Consider the following 15,494-nt stretch of genomic DNA (forward strand, 5'->3'; position numbering starts at 1 on the left):
GCAGCAGGGGTCAGTGGTGTTGCAGGCCGCGGTTCACATATTTAGCAAGTGTGTACAATCACGCACAGCCCGGCTGTTTGAGGGGGAAAAAGAATCGTACGTTCACGTTGTAAATGATTTATATAATACTGGTGTACATGATTTGACAATACAGGAAAAAAGTATCTTACACATGGACAAATCTTACACAACATTCTCTGCTTTTTTTTTTTTTTTTTCCCCAAAAAGGACACTCCGTAGTGCAGCACGGTTAAAAGACACTTTCGAAAAGACGGCACGCCTTCGAAATCGCAGGCGGAAACATTTCTTGGATTGTTTTTTTTTTTTTTTTTCCTTTCTTTTTCTTTGTCTATTTTTTTTTTGTTTGTTTGTTTGAAAACCAGCATCGTCGGTCAGTCGGTGCATTTAAAATCCGGACTTCTCTTGACATCATTGAAATAGGATGAGTCGACTCATCATCGGACAAAGACAGACAAGCTTGTGAGGTACCGATCACGTCTTTCGGCGTCACGCTCCTTCCTCCTCGAAGAGACGAACACAAAACACCCTCCCAAATAATTTCTCAAGAGATTTTACAGCATCTCATAAATCAGACTGTTCTTAACTGTAAGTAGTGTATTTTATGTGAGTTTTGTTAGTGGCCTTTAAATAACTGGTTGACAACACAGAGATATAACCAGTATATCCTACAGCTTATACTACTTACTAGCATGATCATACTCACTCATGAGAGTAAATATATATATGTGTATATATACATATATATACATATATATATTTATATATATTTTTTTTGCATAATGAAGAATCTACTTCTTTCAAGCCTTTCTTTAACAGTAAAAGCCCCAGTTTGACATGACTCCACGATAGAAATAAACCCTGTTTAAGACATTTTTAGGCTTTCACGGTAATGTTCACCCTCACGTTCCTCTCTCCATCAAACCAAACGAAAAAAAAAAAAACAACGATACAAACAAAAAAAAAAAACAGCAGGGGTTTCCATGACGATGACAAAACAAGCAGACACATTTTGATTTATGATCCAAGTCCGTGACATCATAGTGAGAGGCTTGATAAAAAAGAAGAAAAAAAAAAACCTCTTTCTTATCTACATGGCTTAAGGAGTCCAGTGACCCAAGGGTGTCTTTAAAACTTTCTCTGTCTTTGCTGTAGTGGTAGTACAGTGGTCAGGTTTTCAGAGAAAAAGCCCAACCCCCCATTTCTATGGCTTGTTTCCAAATATACAGGCGGTCTGACACGTGAACGCGGCGAGGCGTGAGACCCTCGACCTTATTCAAAATGTTTAGCGAAAGTCTTGTTTTTTTTTTATTTTTCCCAATGTGACGTATCGAAGACGAGCGTCGCCGATTGAATTTCGAGGTGAGGGTGACGTGCTGACGATTCTCAGTGACGCAAATAATCGTAAAAGACGAACGACAGCAACGGCTCCGTTTTCTTTTAAAAGGCCAGCCCGGAGATGAAATCTAAAGGATCTGATACTTTTTGACAAAAATTTCTATTCTCTGCTCCGTGAGCTGAACATAAAACTCCCGAAAACAGCGTAGTTCCACGCGATGTTGAGGACATTTAAAAAAACAGCAGTCCACACGGTAAGGAGAAATGGATCGGTGCAATACAATTGTACTCGAAATGGGGGTGCATTGACCAACGCAGGATTGCTTGGAAAGAGTCATTCCTCCTTGGCTCTTCAAACTTAAAATATTGATTTGTCTCCCACATAGAAAAAAAAGATACATCACAATCAGCAAATCATCTCACGTCCAAGCCAGTGTCGGCTGAAAGTTGTCCAGATGACGGAGACCGGGCTCAAGAGTACGTCAACAAACCTTTGCAGGTCGATCGCGCGTCAAATGGCTTGCGTTGCAAATGTATTGCTTTACGGTTAACTTAAAAGGGGATTTTTTTTGTGTTTTTCCTTCTCAATCCATGATTCTGTTAAGCCTGAGAAACAGATCTATCAAGTTCAAATATGACAATTATATGTCGGGAGAGTGGCAAAGGAAGATGCTAAAAATATTATTGTGCTGCAAAATCAGCATCTCTTTTCGGTGAGAGGGGTGTCCAAAAGTAAAGCCCAGCTCAGAGCCTAAAAAAAAAAATAAAATAAAAGGGAGAGTCTCTGATGCCACCCAAACACAACAGGCTCCGGCCCCGGGGAATCCAAACCTGACGCCTGGGGGGGCCAAGCCACTCGACACAGATTGTCCTTTTGCGTCCAAGCTAGGAGAGCTCGAAGCCAGTGTTCATACTGATAGCATAGCGCAGCTTGTCGCGCAAGATGCTCTTTTTGCTGTAGTTGGGCAACTTGAGCAAGTTGAAGCACGTGGACGACGTGGGCAGTCGACCCCCCGGCTCCTTCTTGCGGATGGTGAAGAAGCCCCTGAGGACGCTGCCGAGGGTGTCTCCTGTGTCCTGGCGACGGGGACGAAATGGGCACCGATTTGGTCCGAGCCGTCGGTGAAAGGAAAAGATCGGAGTGCTAGCCGCGGCGCTTCAGCTAATGTGGTCTTACCTGATCATCTGACACCTCCACACACCGGATAGAAAAAGGGGGTTTGAGGTAGGCGAACCCGAGCAGCGGAGGTCTTGAGCAGCTGGTGACAAACTTGGAAAAAAAGAGAACGGTTATTCCTTTTTTTTTTTTAAACCTTACAATCTCTGCCGTTGGCGCTTTGGAAGAAGCTCACTTTGAGGAACATTGCTCTCTCTTCGGCGGTGAAGTCACTGGACAGGATGTCCCACAGCCAGATGATGACACGATGGCTGCTGTGAAAACCTCCATAGTAGACGGTGTGTTTCCTGCAAGGGGGGGAGCAAACCTCATGATGTGTGTAAAAAGCTCTGTTTCAGATAAAATTTTCAAACATAACTCCGATTATATTGTTTTTATTTTTATTTTCCATCAATGCATTTGACCGTTAATCAGAGATGATGAATATTTTATTATGGGCCCAAATGACTGCCTTTTGCGGGCCCATAATGCCCCAAGTGACCATTTCAGTGTGTTATAGACCATATGGGCCTGCTGGCCTTTTTTAATCTGTATACATGGGTACACACTGTATGTTCAGCCCCCACAAAAAAATAATCTGAAATAAATGAATAGAATACATAAATTGAGAATAGAAGTATTAAACAAAAATAGAAAATAAAATAAAATGAATAAAAATTTATGAAAACATTTGGTTATGTAAATTCTTTGTCCACAAACTGGATTTACATCTGGATTTCAACATTTGACCTTACAGGCTAGCCGGATGACGGCTCAATTTAAAACCAAAATTACAACCCGCAGTTGCGGAAAGAAAGCATGTTCCTACTTGAGGTCATCCAAGTCGATCTCCGCGTTGTCCCCGGAGACCAGCCGCTGGACCTCGGGTGTGGAAAACATGTGCAGCCACTCCGGGTTGATGATGCTGCGGAAGCCCCGAATGAAAGCCGCCGTCTGCTCCTTTATCTGGGTGTGCATCCGGAAGTGAGCCATGAGGTGGATGTAACTGATCCTGCGGGGGGGGGGGACGGTGCAGAGCGTTCGGCAATTCATGTAATAACCAACTGTTTTTGCACTCTAAAATAAGGCTAAGGAGTTACATACTTGTTTTCGTTGGTGACTGGCATGGTCTTCCCTCCGGGTATCAACTCGTGGCACACTAGCTGCATGCGAACATTTAGAGAAAGCTTAGAGCTGGGTGATTATTCACCGCGAGTCCTGACTTCCTGGGTGTTCGTGCTTACCTGCCCCATGACATCTTCATCATAGGACAACGTCAGCCCCAGATCCCCTACATCCCCATCGTAGCGCTGCAAAACAAAAGCGGTGATGTCGTGAACGTCCCGGACCCGAGTGAAGAGAAGACGGCGGAATAGGAAGGGATAATTTTTCAGCCGACCTTGATGGAGGTGAGGTTCTTGTAAAACTCGGAATCCAACGAAGGCAGCTCATCGATGGAGCTGTAGAAAGTGCTGTGGTGGTGGCCCAGTACTTGGCTGAGAAAGAACGAGGCAAAAGGGACGTCCACCACAATTCCCTGAACACGTAAACAAACACACACACACACACACACACACACCAGTGAGTACAATCAAGACCGATGTCCAATTGAGGATGATCGTCAAGAGCACTGCAGAGGATACCTCATATATGGCTTTGCCAAGCATCTTTCCGACAAACTCGAAAAGCTGGAGATGATTCTCGTGGATGTAAGAGGTGGGTGAAGGGTACAGCCTTTCATTGCCACTTGTGGTCTATGGGAGAAAAAATATAAACGTCCAAGACGGAAAGGGGTCATTTGCAGGTGAAAAAAAAAACAAAACAAAAGACATTTTACATTAAGAATAAGAATAAGAATAAGAACAACTTTATTTATCCCGAAGGAAATTGTTGTGCCAGAGTTTCAAGTAGTGTTAGGAAGGAGGGAGAATAAGAAATACAAATAAAATATAAAGTGTCAAAGTTAAGGCTATAAAGTGTTTTAAGGTCTTAAAAAGTACAAAGATTTGAATATTCCCTTCGGCTGAAGGAAGAGGAATTAAAAAGTCTGATAGCCTCAGGTAGGATTACTATCTTGAATCACCTTGAAGAGATTCAGGGCAGGGTTAAACACTTTCTTGATGATCTCCTCCAGGAACTCCTTGAAGACGCCGTCCTGATCGATCCCGGCCTCGTCCACCCCCAAGTCGTTCACAAACTTCACCCTGATGACGCCTTTGATCGAATTCACCGGCAAGCGGCGAAGCTGGTCGTATCCATCCTTCGTTGGGGAGACGGCAAAAGCATTATTATTATAATTTCCCCCCCTCCATCCATTTCATCGCTCAGCCACGTACCTCTAACATCCTTGAACGGCGGATGGTAATGTGGGTGACATGCGGCGATGCGGAGCTGGTTTCTACCAATCCCAGACTTTCCTTTTCTTTCGTGACGATGTTTCTGAACAGCAGCACCCTCTGATATAAGCAGTAAACAGCATAACGACAAAAACACTAAGGTCATTCATTTATCACGCGGTGTGTTTTTCTTTGACCAGATCACAGTGGGTTCAACTTTTTCACAGTTTCTTCTTTAATAGAACTACGCCTCCTCCTCCATCACATTCAAACACAACTATTTTTTCTAGTATTTTAGGTTAACGTGTTTAAAATGTCACAATTACCTTCCAACGGGCTACCACCCATATTCTTACCAGCAAACAAATTGTCACTCATACCACAGCGGCGAGTTCATAAAAAGTGCGTGATCATCCTACATTTCTATACACCCAATCTAACTTTCATAAATATTTAGTACCTAATTTTTTTTCTGTCCTCTATGTGTTGTTGTTGTGCCCGTGGCTGACACGAGACAGCCATCTCATTTTTATTATCTTTATTTTGGATCTGTATTTTGTGTAGGTGCACATATCTGTATGTTGTCCTTCAGTGTTGAATACAGAGCCTTAAATAAAACATATTATTATTCTTATCATTATCATCATCATTATTATTATTAATTATTATTATTATTGTTAACCAAGCCATACAAGAGGGCGAGGGGGAACCTCTACTCACGTTTTTGTGCGGGATGACATGCGGGATGTACTGCAGCAACAGATGGGCTCGCTTCTTTCCCTTCTCCAGCTCCTGGAACAGCAGGCTTGGCTTCAGGTCCCTAAAGGGAGGAAAACAAAAAAAAAGAGGAGCTTCTCTCAGTCAACGCATTTCGGGAAGGATGGTTTGATACGGCGGGAATATTAAAAAAAAAAGCGTTGGCGTTTACTTGCGTAACCAGTGGTCATCGGGGGTGAATCTTCGCCTGCAGTCCCGCTCGTACAGCACCATCAGCCAGCCGTGAACGCTGTGGAACAACTCCAGTTTCTCCCCCTTTGCATTTTCTGTTTGATGAAATAATGGCTGGATTGCATCGGGACGTTTGAATGTCATTAAAAGAAAAAAAATAGCCCTTTTTGAAATGTTCCGCTCAAATAGTACTTATAATTACATAATAAAACGCTAATGATAATTATAGTTTGCACTTTTTTTGCTGCTGCTATCATCCATTTTCATGCTGCTCCAACCTACTTTTAGCTGTTTTTATTCAACTGTGTACAATATTTTATTATGCTGGCATAATGACAATAAAAACTTTGTCTTGAATCTATGTCATGGGAGCTTTTTGTGCTTTCAAATCAAGGGATTTTTTTTTTAACATATCTCCTATTCACTCTGAACTCACTCACTCACACACACACACACTCTCACACACAAACACACACACAAACGCACACACACACACACAAAATTAAATTATTTGTAGACCTATATCTACAGAAAAAAGAAGTAATAGAAATAAGTAAGAAGAAATAGTATCAGTCAAATTGCTCTTTATTTGTTATTAGTGTGTGTTTTACTTTCAGGTATATTAATTGCATTCAAATGTGAGTAGCAGGTATATTATTTATAATTTTATCTCCATCCATCCTCTAATCTTTTTCCAATTAAGTTGCTGCATGTTTTTGGATCATTTTAGCTTGTGATACTAAAACAGATACTTGTTAAATTCCAATTATTTTCAGTATATGCATGCTGTAAAAACCCAACTCACCTAAGATGCCATCCCATATCATTTTGTACACAAAAGTGTTCAGAAATGAGGAGATGGTGACAAGTTCTTCAATTTTGAATGACGTCTGCTCTTCGTACACTTCGATGTCGTCCAGAATCCTGCAACACATCGGCAGGGAATCGTGAACGGTCGTACTCATTCAAGTCACGCACACCAGATGGAGACGGAAAAAAATATATATATCTGTGGTTTACGTGATGAGATGCCGCGAACAATCACAGAAGAGCATCAGCATCGCCAGGAGCTGCTTTGACTCCTCCGTGTCGTTATTGAGACACTCCATGAAGAGCTTGAGGCCTCCCTGAGGCCCGAGCTCACAGATGAAGGCCCACAATTTGGGGAGGAGGTCATCGAGGTGTGTGAGACCTGCAGGACATGAAAGTTCACCGGATCGACTTTTTTCGCGAGAATTTTTTTGCGGGAAGCAAAAAGTGACCACTGACCGGTGAGTATCTGGAGTCGGATTTGGGTCAGGGTGGACAGAGCCGTCTGGTAAAGCACGCAGATGCTGCACACTTTCTGGACTTCAACGGAGTCTACTCGCTTCCCACCGACTGGCTTCAGGATGTTTCGCACGGAAGCGGATTTCTGAAACGCTCTCTTGAAGAGGTCTGTCGAAACCAAGTCCAAAAAGATAAGATTGTTGTTTTTTTTCACGTGCAATTCAATAATCATTGATTTTTTTTTTGAGAATGTGCCCTCTCTCCCACCAACCCTTTCTACAGCAGGATAAGAATAAAGGTATTTTACTCTTCTTTTTCATGCAGTAAAGAGACACACACCTCTTTGATTGGTAAAATCACCAATCTAAATCTATCAGAAACCATCATGGCTATATTCCGACAACTCCAAAAAGCTTCTGTGTACCATCTTTTCTTCTTAAAATTCACAAAATTCCAAGATAGCGATAGAGAATGCACTCAACAGGTCATGACGTATAAAACAGGTTGCGCTAATTTCAGCGTTGTTTATAATCATGCTTTGCACCAACCGACAGGGGGTTTTCCCACAAAATCACCTGGCGTGTCAGTTTAAAACACTCGAAATCTCTTTTGATTTATTTCTCACTTTTAACCGGTAGGTTGTTCTGTGACGTGCTGGGTTGCGGCAGCGAGGGCGTGGACTCCTGGCTCTCCAGCTTTTTTGAGAGGACGTCGCTGAAGAGCGTCCGGATGACGGGAACGCCCCACAGACACTGAAGCTGTTTCGTGACCAGCGGCATCGACTCGTTCAGGCTACAGAGCGCAAGAAAAAGAGAGATATTTGTTTAATCACACTGACAGGCCAAGAAAGAATACCATGGGGATATTCAAGAGTTAATTAATGAAAGAAATAAAAGAAAGATTGACTGATATTAGGGAGGCAAGAATCCAATGTTAATATATTTATTGATAATTGACCTAAATTTGATGCTCGCATATTATATTTGAACCAATTGTCAATTTTTGCGCTGGAAAGGGATTGCATTTTTCCTGGAAATGAAAATCCAGCCATTTACACAGTCCAATGTGGGACTTATCGAGAGGCGTTAAAATGTCACGTTGCGTGAGGGTTAACACTCTGGAGACGTTTGAATACGAATAATGTCAGCTGTCATCAGCGCTCTGAAGGAGATGGTTGGCATAGAGACGCCCTCACATTCACATCACAACCTTCATTTAGAAATTATCTATGTCTGAACACATAATGCCTTCCTTGCAATTTTTACATTTAAATATTAATGAAAGCCTGATGGCATCACCTTGATGATACATCAATTGAGCTCTATTTTCCATGTATTTTGAAACTTTGCTACGAACCCGTAGTCCACAGTCTGAGAGAACCAGCCCAGGACAGGATGCCAGTGGGTCAGGTTTGACTTCTTTTGGGAAACGTATCCCTGGCAGTACGACAGCATGTCCGTCAGGTCCTTGACAAAATGGTTGGCCTCGTCCTCTATGGCTTTCTCATTGAGGAATCCCAACTGGATCAAGTTACCTGTCGAACGCAAGAAAGACGACACGTCCCTTAATCGTCACAAAGATAGTGAAATACAGCACATGCCTTTTTTATACTCGAAAAGACTATACCGAGGAGGCAGAGCGTGTGGCTCCCCTCTAAAACCCCACAGATGTCCGAACATTGCTCTTCCCGACTGAGGAAAAGAATGAACTTCCGTAGTAAGTCATGAGTGTGGATCAATGTCATACACTGTCGAGAGACAAAGGCATTAAAGTTACTCTGTGACAGTTTGAATTGAAAATCCGAGTTCTGCGGGTGTGATGTGTCACGCCGACGGACTTTTTACCTCTGGGGTAAGGACGCTGAGGTGGGAGACAACAGCTGGAACGGACATGATGTGAAGGAGGAATAATCTCAGCAGGTTGTCGGAGAAGTGAGCCGCGATGACGGGCCTGAGAGAAACACGACTTACTTTAAGAGACAGTGATGAGCAAAAAAAAAACAAAAAAAAACTTTAAAACTTCTGAGGAGAAACCAGTTTTTTTCGCCCTCACAATGATAACAGCACCTTTATATTGGATTATTACCAAACTTGAAGATATAACCCGAAGAGCCTGTCAGAGATAGTGTGTTCACGAGATTGGAATACAACAAATGACAACCTGAGAATATATTACAGCAGGCACGGGCCTTTTACCGCCACATAAAAACATGTGGATCGGAGTCACAGAATTCATTGACGTTGTAAGACTTTTTATTTTTACCAGTAAATGCATTACTTTAGTTAAATTTAGTTACAACTTGTTAAACAAGGTTCTATACTGTTTATACACATTGTTTATACTGTTTATTGTTTATTTTTAGTTTTCTATTTTTGATAACTTTTTCTTACACTGTCCACTTTCTGCTGTGATTGGTTGAAATTTCCCCACTGTGGAACAATTAAAGAATATTTTTTTCTATTCACCCCCAGTCACCCTTCTCACCTTAGCGACAAGGTAAAGATAGCCGTTAAGGTGCCCTTGGAGAGAGACGGTTTGGAACGAGCTAAGCCATTGGTCAGCAAGGTCTGAAAAGGGAAGCAGATTTCATTTAAGTGACGAGTGGAGGCGGGGGCACTAAACGTCATCGTGTTTTCTACAACGATACTATGGAGAGAGTAAAAAGAGCAAGACGGAACCTGCAAAACTGAATAAAATCCTCTTTGATTGAGATGACCCATGACGTTTTCACAAAGCTTGGTCAAATGCGGTCGAAGAGCCTCTCCTAACAATGAGGAAGGGGGAAAATATACATTTTATTCCCCACAAAAAACACATCCGATAATAAAGAGTTTTGTTTGAAGTAGAGACGTACCCTTCCCTCTGACTATTCGCCACGTTGAGGTGTCTGTGAACGTCACCAGCATGGTGAGGTATAGAGTTACCAATTTGTTATCCTGAAGTATGTCAGGCTGCAAATCATAACAGATTATGTAGAATAAGCAAGCATGACAGGTATCAAAACACAACTGTAAATTATAACCATACCTTTAAATATTTCAATAACTGACAGCAGGTCCAAAGCACATCTTTTATGTGTTTAATCCAAGGAACTAGGAGCTCATTGGACAGAGCCAAAGACACATACCAGACCTGAGAGGCAAATGTGAAATCAGTCACCGCAAAATATAAAAGTCAGTCGTATTGTTGTTTTGCAGGGACAGAGAATAAATAGGAGTGCTCACTTTAGGTTCATTTTCAACCTCCATGCTGGCAAGAATAGCACGACAGAGCTTCTCAAATCTCTGCGTGATATTAAAAAAGGCAAAAAAATTACATCTACTCCTGTATCGCTCTGAAAGGGAAAATATTTGATGCCAACTGTAAATAAAAAAAAAAACTCACCATCTTATCCTCTTGGCGAAAGACAAATAACAATTTCCGGGCGATTTTAAATAGTGAGAGAGCTTTTCTTTTGGATGTCCCACTTTCAGAAGCTTGAAAATAGTCATCAACTTCTTTCCTAACAAGACAAAGAAAGTGTTCAGCCCGATAAAGTACAATAGTTAACTCTGAGCTGAAGTCAAACCGGTTAAAAAGTGGGTGCATGCATGGAAAACTAGGGAGCACCTGATTTGCCTTTGGAGTCTGCAGCGGCAGAGAAATCTCCTGACCAGGGCTTGAATGTGAATTGCTGCTCTTTCCCTCTCCTTCTGACCCTTCCTCTCCTCTCTGGCCTGCCTGGCTTTGTCCAAAAACTCGGACTTGGAGCTTTGAGGTACACTAAACATTGTGCACCCTAGGAGGGGGGGAGGAAAACAACAGAAAACAAAAGACTGTGCAGAGATGCATCGCTGCAATATATCGCATACATAGACATTAACATGGGGATGGTTAAGTTGACTTGGGTGATTATGGCAAGGTTCCAGAGGGGCCATCGCATCGAACTTACCTTTTGTTGTTTTCGAGTGAAGATATAGTCCGGGCCTGCAGGCTCACAGTCGTGCTATACCTCCTCAGTCATGTTATTGTCTCGAAGATCCGAGCAGGACATCCAGCCGAACTAACATGCCATTATCAGGATCGGCGATACAGGACGGCGCAGTAGTAACTGTTAGCACACAGGGGCTACTTCGCGGCAGTTCGACTTGATATGTCTCAAAAAAGGGACCTTGTCACATTAGTTTAGTGATATTTGGCATTGGTACGGAATTTGCTTCGACTGCCTGCTAATGACAGCCTCCCAAGCAGACTTTACATATCCTTTGGAAATGTAAACAATGAGAGGAGAGCCCTACATTGACTGAAACCATTAATCCCTTGTGTCGCATTAAATTATTCCGGGTGGTGCAGACGATAGCCTCCCCGTGTTTGTATGTCCCTAGATGGACATGGATAAATTATAATATCGATCGACAGTATTTTTAAATTTCATAAAGTTTAAACTAACCTTTTATGAAATTAGCAACTTTATTTCCTTGTCTTTCAGTGTAGTGGGAAAGCAGAGAGGGGGGGGCTTTTATTACTGTTACTCCTTAAATAGCGGAAACGTGCAGTCCTACATAAATAAACACAGACTGTCTTGACAGTGGCTCAGTCAAACGCGGTAAAAGTGAGAATAGAGTAAAGGGCTCGTTTTATGTGTGTATCTTTTGTTTTAGCTGTTATCTTTCAATATTTTAAAACAAAATATCGGTAACTGTCCCTTTAAACCGCTCACTGGAAAGTTGACGTCATTGTTAAAACTGCGCAGTACCGGACCGGAAGGAAGTGGGTGTTAGCTGACTGACGTTAGCAAGCTACAGCTACGAAGTCCGTTGCGGGTTCTATGGTAATTTTGTCTGTTCGTCTAAACTATAGGCGCTATATTCTTTACAACACTAACAGAAAGGGCTGGAAAGTTGCTGGAGCAAAGTCGCTTACTCTTCATATTGTCATTTCAGCGTTTGTATTAAATGCTAACTCGGGAGCTAGATCTCTAGCCGTAGAAGCTAAAATTAGATTACCGGTCGAGAGATACGTATAATGTCAGACATAGCTGGAGGATAGGTCGGGATTATCAACTAAATGTCTATATTTTATCGGAAAAGAATGAATCCTGCCTTTGGAATGATGTCTCGCTATTCCTTTACTTTTTTCATGTACCGTGGTAACGTGACCTCTTAGAAGTCCCCGCTCCCTGACAAGGATTTTTTACCCTCAATTAAGTTAATTCAGTTTACGTGTGGGTGGAGTTCAGTTTGCCATAAATATCAGAGTCTAGCGGCAGTAAATAATCGATTGGTTCGGAAATATTTTATGAGAACCTTATACTTGAGTCATCATTAAAATTTAAGTTATACGTAATAGGTGGTACGTGCTACCTAAGTTGTCAAACTAATTAAACACAGTAATAGTGGTTATAAGAGTCTTATACTTAAATTACATGCAATGAGATCATGTCATCGTGTCTTGTACACAAGACTGCTGATCTCTAGTATGTCAACTGAAATAAATTATTTTTGTTTGTTGTTTCCATTTCTCTTTAACCTCTTAAGATTGATTATGCATCAGTTTGTGGTCATTTAAAAATAAAATTCTGTTGTAGCTTTGAATAGTTATTGATTTAGAGCAAGGTCCCTGATCACCATGTTATCTTCTCATGCCTGTCCCAGGAAGAGATGTCAGGAGAGAGCGTGGTAAGCTCGGCAGTGCCGGCAGCTACTACCCGGACTACGTCTTTCAAAGGCTCCAGCCCCAGCTCGAAGTATGTGAAGTTGAATGTGGGTGGGGCGCTGTACTACACTACAATGCAGACACTAACCAAACAGGACACTATGCTCAAGGCCATGTTCAGCGGGAGAATGGAGGTCCTCACAGATAGTGAAGGTAAGTGTTTTTTTTTAGAAAATGAATGCTGGATACTGATGTCATGTTGAACAATTATCTTATTTTTCAAAGTAATCCTCCCCATTACATGAGAGATTTGTTATTTCTGTTGTGTCCTAGCCACTAATAATGTTGCGCTGTCAATGGATGTTAATGGATGTTTAACCCTTTTTCCTCTCATAGGCTGGATTTTGATTGATCGTTGTGGGAAACACTTTGGAACAATCTTAAACTTCTTAAGAGATGGAGCTGTGCCACTCCCAGATAGTCGCCGGGAAACCGAGGAGTTACTCGCCGAAGCAAAGTATTACCTTGTCCAAGGTCTCGCTGACGAATGCACAGCAGCCTTGCAGGTATCATCCGTATCAAATCATCAGAACATTTATATGTGGCTGCGGCATCTAAATCAATTTAACCTCAGACAGTTTGCGTATGTCTGGGATGGCAGTCAATCATTTGTCATAATGATTGGACCTCCGGGTGGTATTCTGTCCCACGGATATTGCAGTATTATCAGGTACACATGATTTCCTTAAAAAGAAAAAACTTGTCTTGCAGAACAAAGAAACTTATGAACCCCTTTGTAAAGTGCCTCTGATGACATCCTCCAAGGAAGAGCAGAAGCTTATTGCAACTTCAAATAAGGTATATGATGTTTTGTTCTGTTTGTTTACAATTTGTCATGTTGCCTTTTAGAACCAAGATACGTTTGGTTTAAGCTCTTTCTTGAAGCAAATAAAATCCCATTTCTTCGCAGCCTACAGTCAAACTACTGTATAACCGAAGCAATAATAAATATTCATACACCAGGTGAGTTGCTCGGAAATAGCTGCCGCTAAATAGTAATTGAATGGGAGGGGTTTAAATGGGGCACATGTCACAGTGAAAATACTTATTAATGATTTTTTTGTCCCTATTCAGCAATTCTGATGACAACATGCTGAAAAATATCGAACTTTTTGACAAGCTGTCATTGCGGTTCAACGGCCGCGTGCTCTTCATCAAAGATGTGATCGGGGACGAGATCTGTTGTTGGTCATTTTACGGCCAGGGTCGTAAGATTGCTGAAGTATGCTGCACCTCCATTGTTTATGCAACTGAAAAGAAGCAGACAAAGGTACATTTTCCTCCCGCTGTGCTTATCTGAGAGTTGTCCTTTCCCGTTTTTAGCCTCCATAGTGTTGGGGCTTCAAATGTCTGATCTCTTGCGTAGGTGGAGTTCCCAGAAGCACGGATCTATGAGGAGACCCTCAACATCCTCCTTTATGAATCTCACGATGGCAGAGGACCAGACAATGCCCTGTTGGAGGCAACAGGGGGCGCCGCAGGAAGATCCCATCATCTAGATGAAGATGAGGAGCGAGAACGAATCGAACGAGTTCGTAGGATTCACATTAAACGACCCGACGACCGCACACACCACCACCAGTGACCTCTTTCTCTCTCATTCAGCCCGTGACCCCCGGACAGTCTTTATTTTACAAATGTGCCTTAACACCCAGCGCCTCTTTCTTACTTCCACTTGTTTAACCAGCTTTCTCCAGGAGACTCCGACACGATGAGGGTCATGCAACTGTGCATGGTGGTAAAATGATTTTGTTTATGTGTGTCATCTGTCGTGGTCGGACAGGCTGTAGTGTTTTACTCCATGTTAGTCTTATGAACGTGTATCATTGTTTCAGCCTGTGTGCAGAAACTCATTCATCATTGATGTTTGCATTTAGTGGTGCAGGTGACCTGGTTCATCTGTTTGTGTAAAAAACAAGTATTATGATTTTATTTTTATTTTTTTGTGATTCTAACTACATTACACCCAGGAGAGCATCATGCACGTAAAAATTTTGCTTCTCTTCACTATGGCTTTTCGACGGGCCCAGTGGTTCCGAGTGTACGAGCCAATTGTCAAACATCTTAGAACCACAGGGTGGCACTGTTCTATTTGGAGAAGATGTTAGCCGGGCTGTTGAAAAGCCTGCAGGAAGTGAACATTAAAAACTTTCTTTTCAATCACCTTGGGTGCAGTTCAGCTGTCCCAAGCAGATGGACCATTTTGTAGGGCTGCTGCTGTGTTTTTTCAGTTTTGAACTTTCGTTCGGTTACTTTTCACCCCACAAAACGGAACTCGAGCTTCTGGCCTGAGGCGTTAAACCGACTCAGATGATCACATGATTGATACTGAGGTTGAAGTTAACGACTGTAACCAGAGCTCCCCAGCAGGAACTAAATCCTGTCCACAAGCTTTTTAACAGGAAGAGAAATTAGAGCTGTCTTTCATCCCCTGCAAATCATTAAAGAATGTACTGTTTGCACAGTTTAAGTTTATGTATACCAATCACAGTACTTGGGTCTGTTGTACAGAAGTAAACATATGTATGTTTTATATTTATACATACTTTATCACAAATAAATTTCTACAAAAAGGATAAGTGTTTGTCTTGACTTTTTGTTACGGTCGTGTGCGCAAACAAAAATTTATTTGTTTGATTCACACATTCCTTAAAGCAGGTAAAATATGTTTTCGGTTAACGTGCCGTAAGCAGCGTTCATCCTCTGCAGAGCACAAAAGTATGTACAACCTTGTA

At 41.9% G+C, this 15,494-nt stretch overlaps 2 protein-coding genes across 3 annotated transcripts; one reads left to right on the forward strand and one right to left on the reverse strand.

Moving 5' to 3' along the window:
• Window positions 1-312: 312 nt before the first annotated feature.
• Window positions 313-11,527, reverse strand: ube3b (ubiquitin protein ligase E3B). The gene is made up of 27 exons (XM_086174146.1): window positions 10,997-11,527; window positions 10,675-10,843; window positions 10,450-10,567; window positions 10,290-10,349; window positions 10,093-10,197; window positions 9,920-10,016; window positions 9,744-9,829; window positions 9,550-9,632; window positions 8,910-9,015; window positions 8,692-8,812; window positions 8,422-8,599; window positions 7,691-7,857; window positions 7,066-7,233; window positions 6,817-6,988; window positions 6,602-6,720; window positions 5,777-5,891; window positions 5,569-5,668; window positions 4,849-4,968; window positions 4,596-4,772; window positions 4,156-4,266; window positions 3,912-4,049; window positions 3,757-3,822; window positions 3,617-3,675; window positions 3,342-3,524; window positions 2,709-2,820; window positions 2,534-2,626; window positions 313-2,433 (listed from the first exon to the last, which is right to left on the reverse strand). The coding sequence occupies exons 2-27, from the start codon at window positions 10,833-10,835 to the stop codon at window positions 2,242-2,244; spliced, it is 3,207 nt and encodes a 1,068-aa protein (XP_086030272.1). The 5' UTR covers window positions 10,836-10,843; window positions 10,997-11,527; the 3' UTR covers window positions 313-2,241.
• A 202-nt stretch (window positions 11,528-11,729) lies between these two features.
• kctd10 (potassium channel tetramerization domain containing 10) lies at window positions 11,730-15,335 on the forward strand. Of its 2 annotated transcripts, none has more exons than XM_086174451.1 (7): window positions 11,730-11,875; window positions 12,699-12,912; window positions 13,096-13,265; window positions 13,471-13,557; window positions 13,670-13,722; window positions 13,834-14,029; window positions 14,126-15,335. In XM_086174451.1, the coding sequence occupies exons 1-7, from the start codon at window positions 11,873-11,875 to the stop codon at window positions 14,342-14,344; spliced, it is 942 nt and encodes a 313-aa protein (XP_086030577.1). In that variant the 5' UTR covers window positions 11,730-11,872; the 3' UTR covers window positions 14,345-15,335. The 2 variants fall into 2 exon arrangements, with proteins under 2 accessions (XP_086030577.1, XP_086030578.1); XM_086174452.1 differs by having other exon boundaries at window positions 11,819-11,875; window positions 12,703-12,912.
• The last annotated feature ends 159 nt before the right edge of the window (window positions 15,336-15,494 follow it).

The sequence above is a fragment of the Fistularia commersonii genome, chromosome 26 (genome assembly GCF_037954325.1).
Source record: "Fistularia commersonii isolate RoL2024-O1a breed Wild chromosome 26, RoL_Fcom_v1.0, whole genome shotgun sequence".
Classification (NCBI taxonomy): Eukaryota; Metazoa; Chordata; class Actinopteri; order Syngnathiformes; family Fistulariidae; genus Fistularia; species Fistularia commersonii.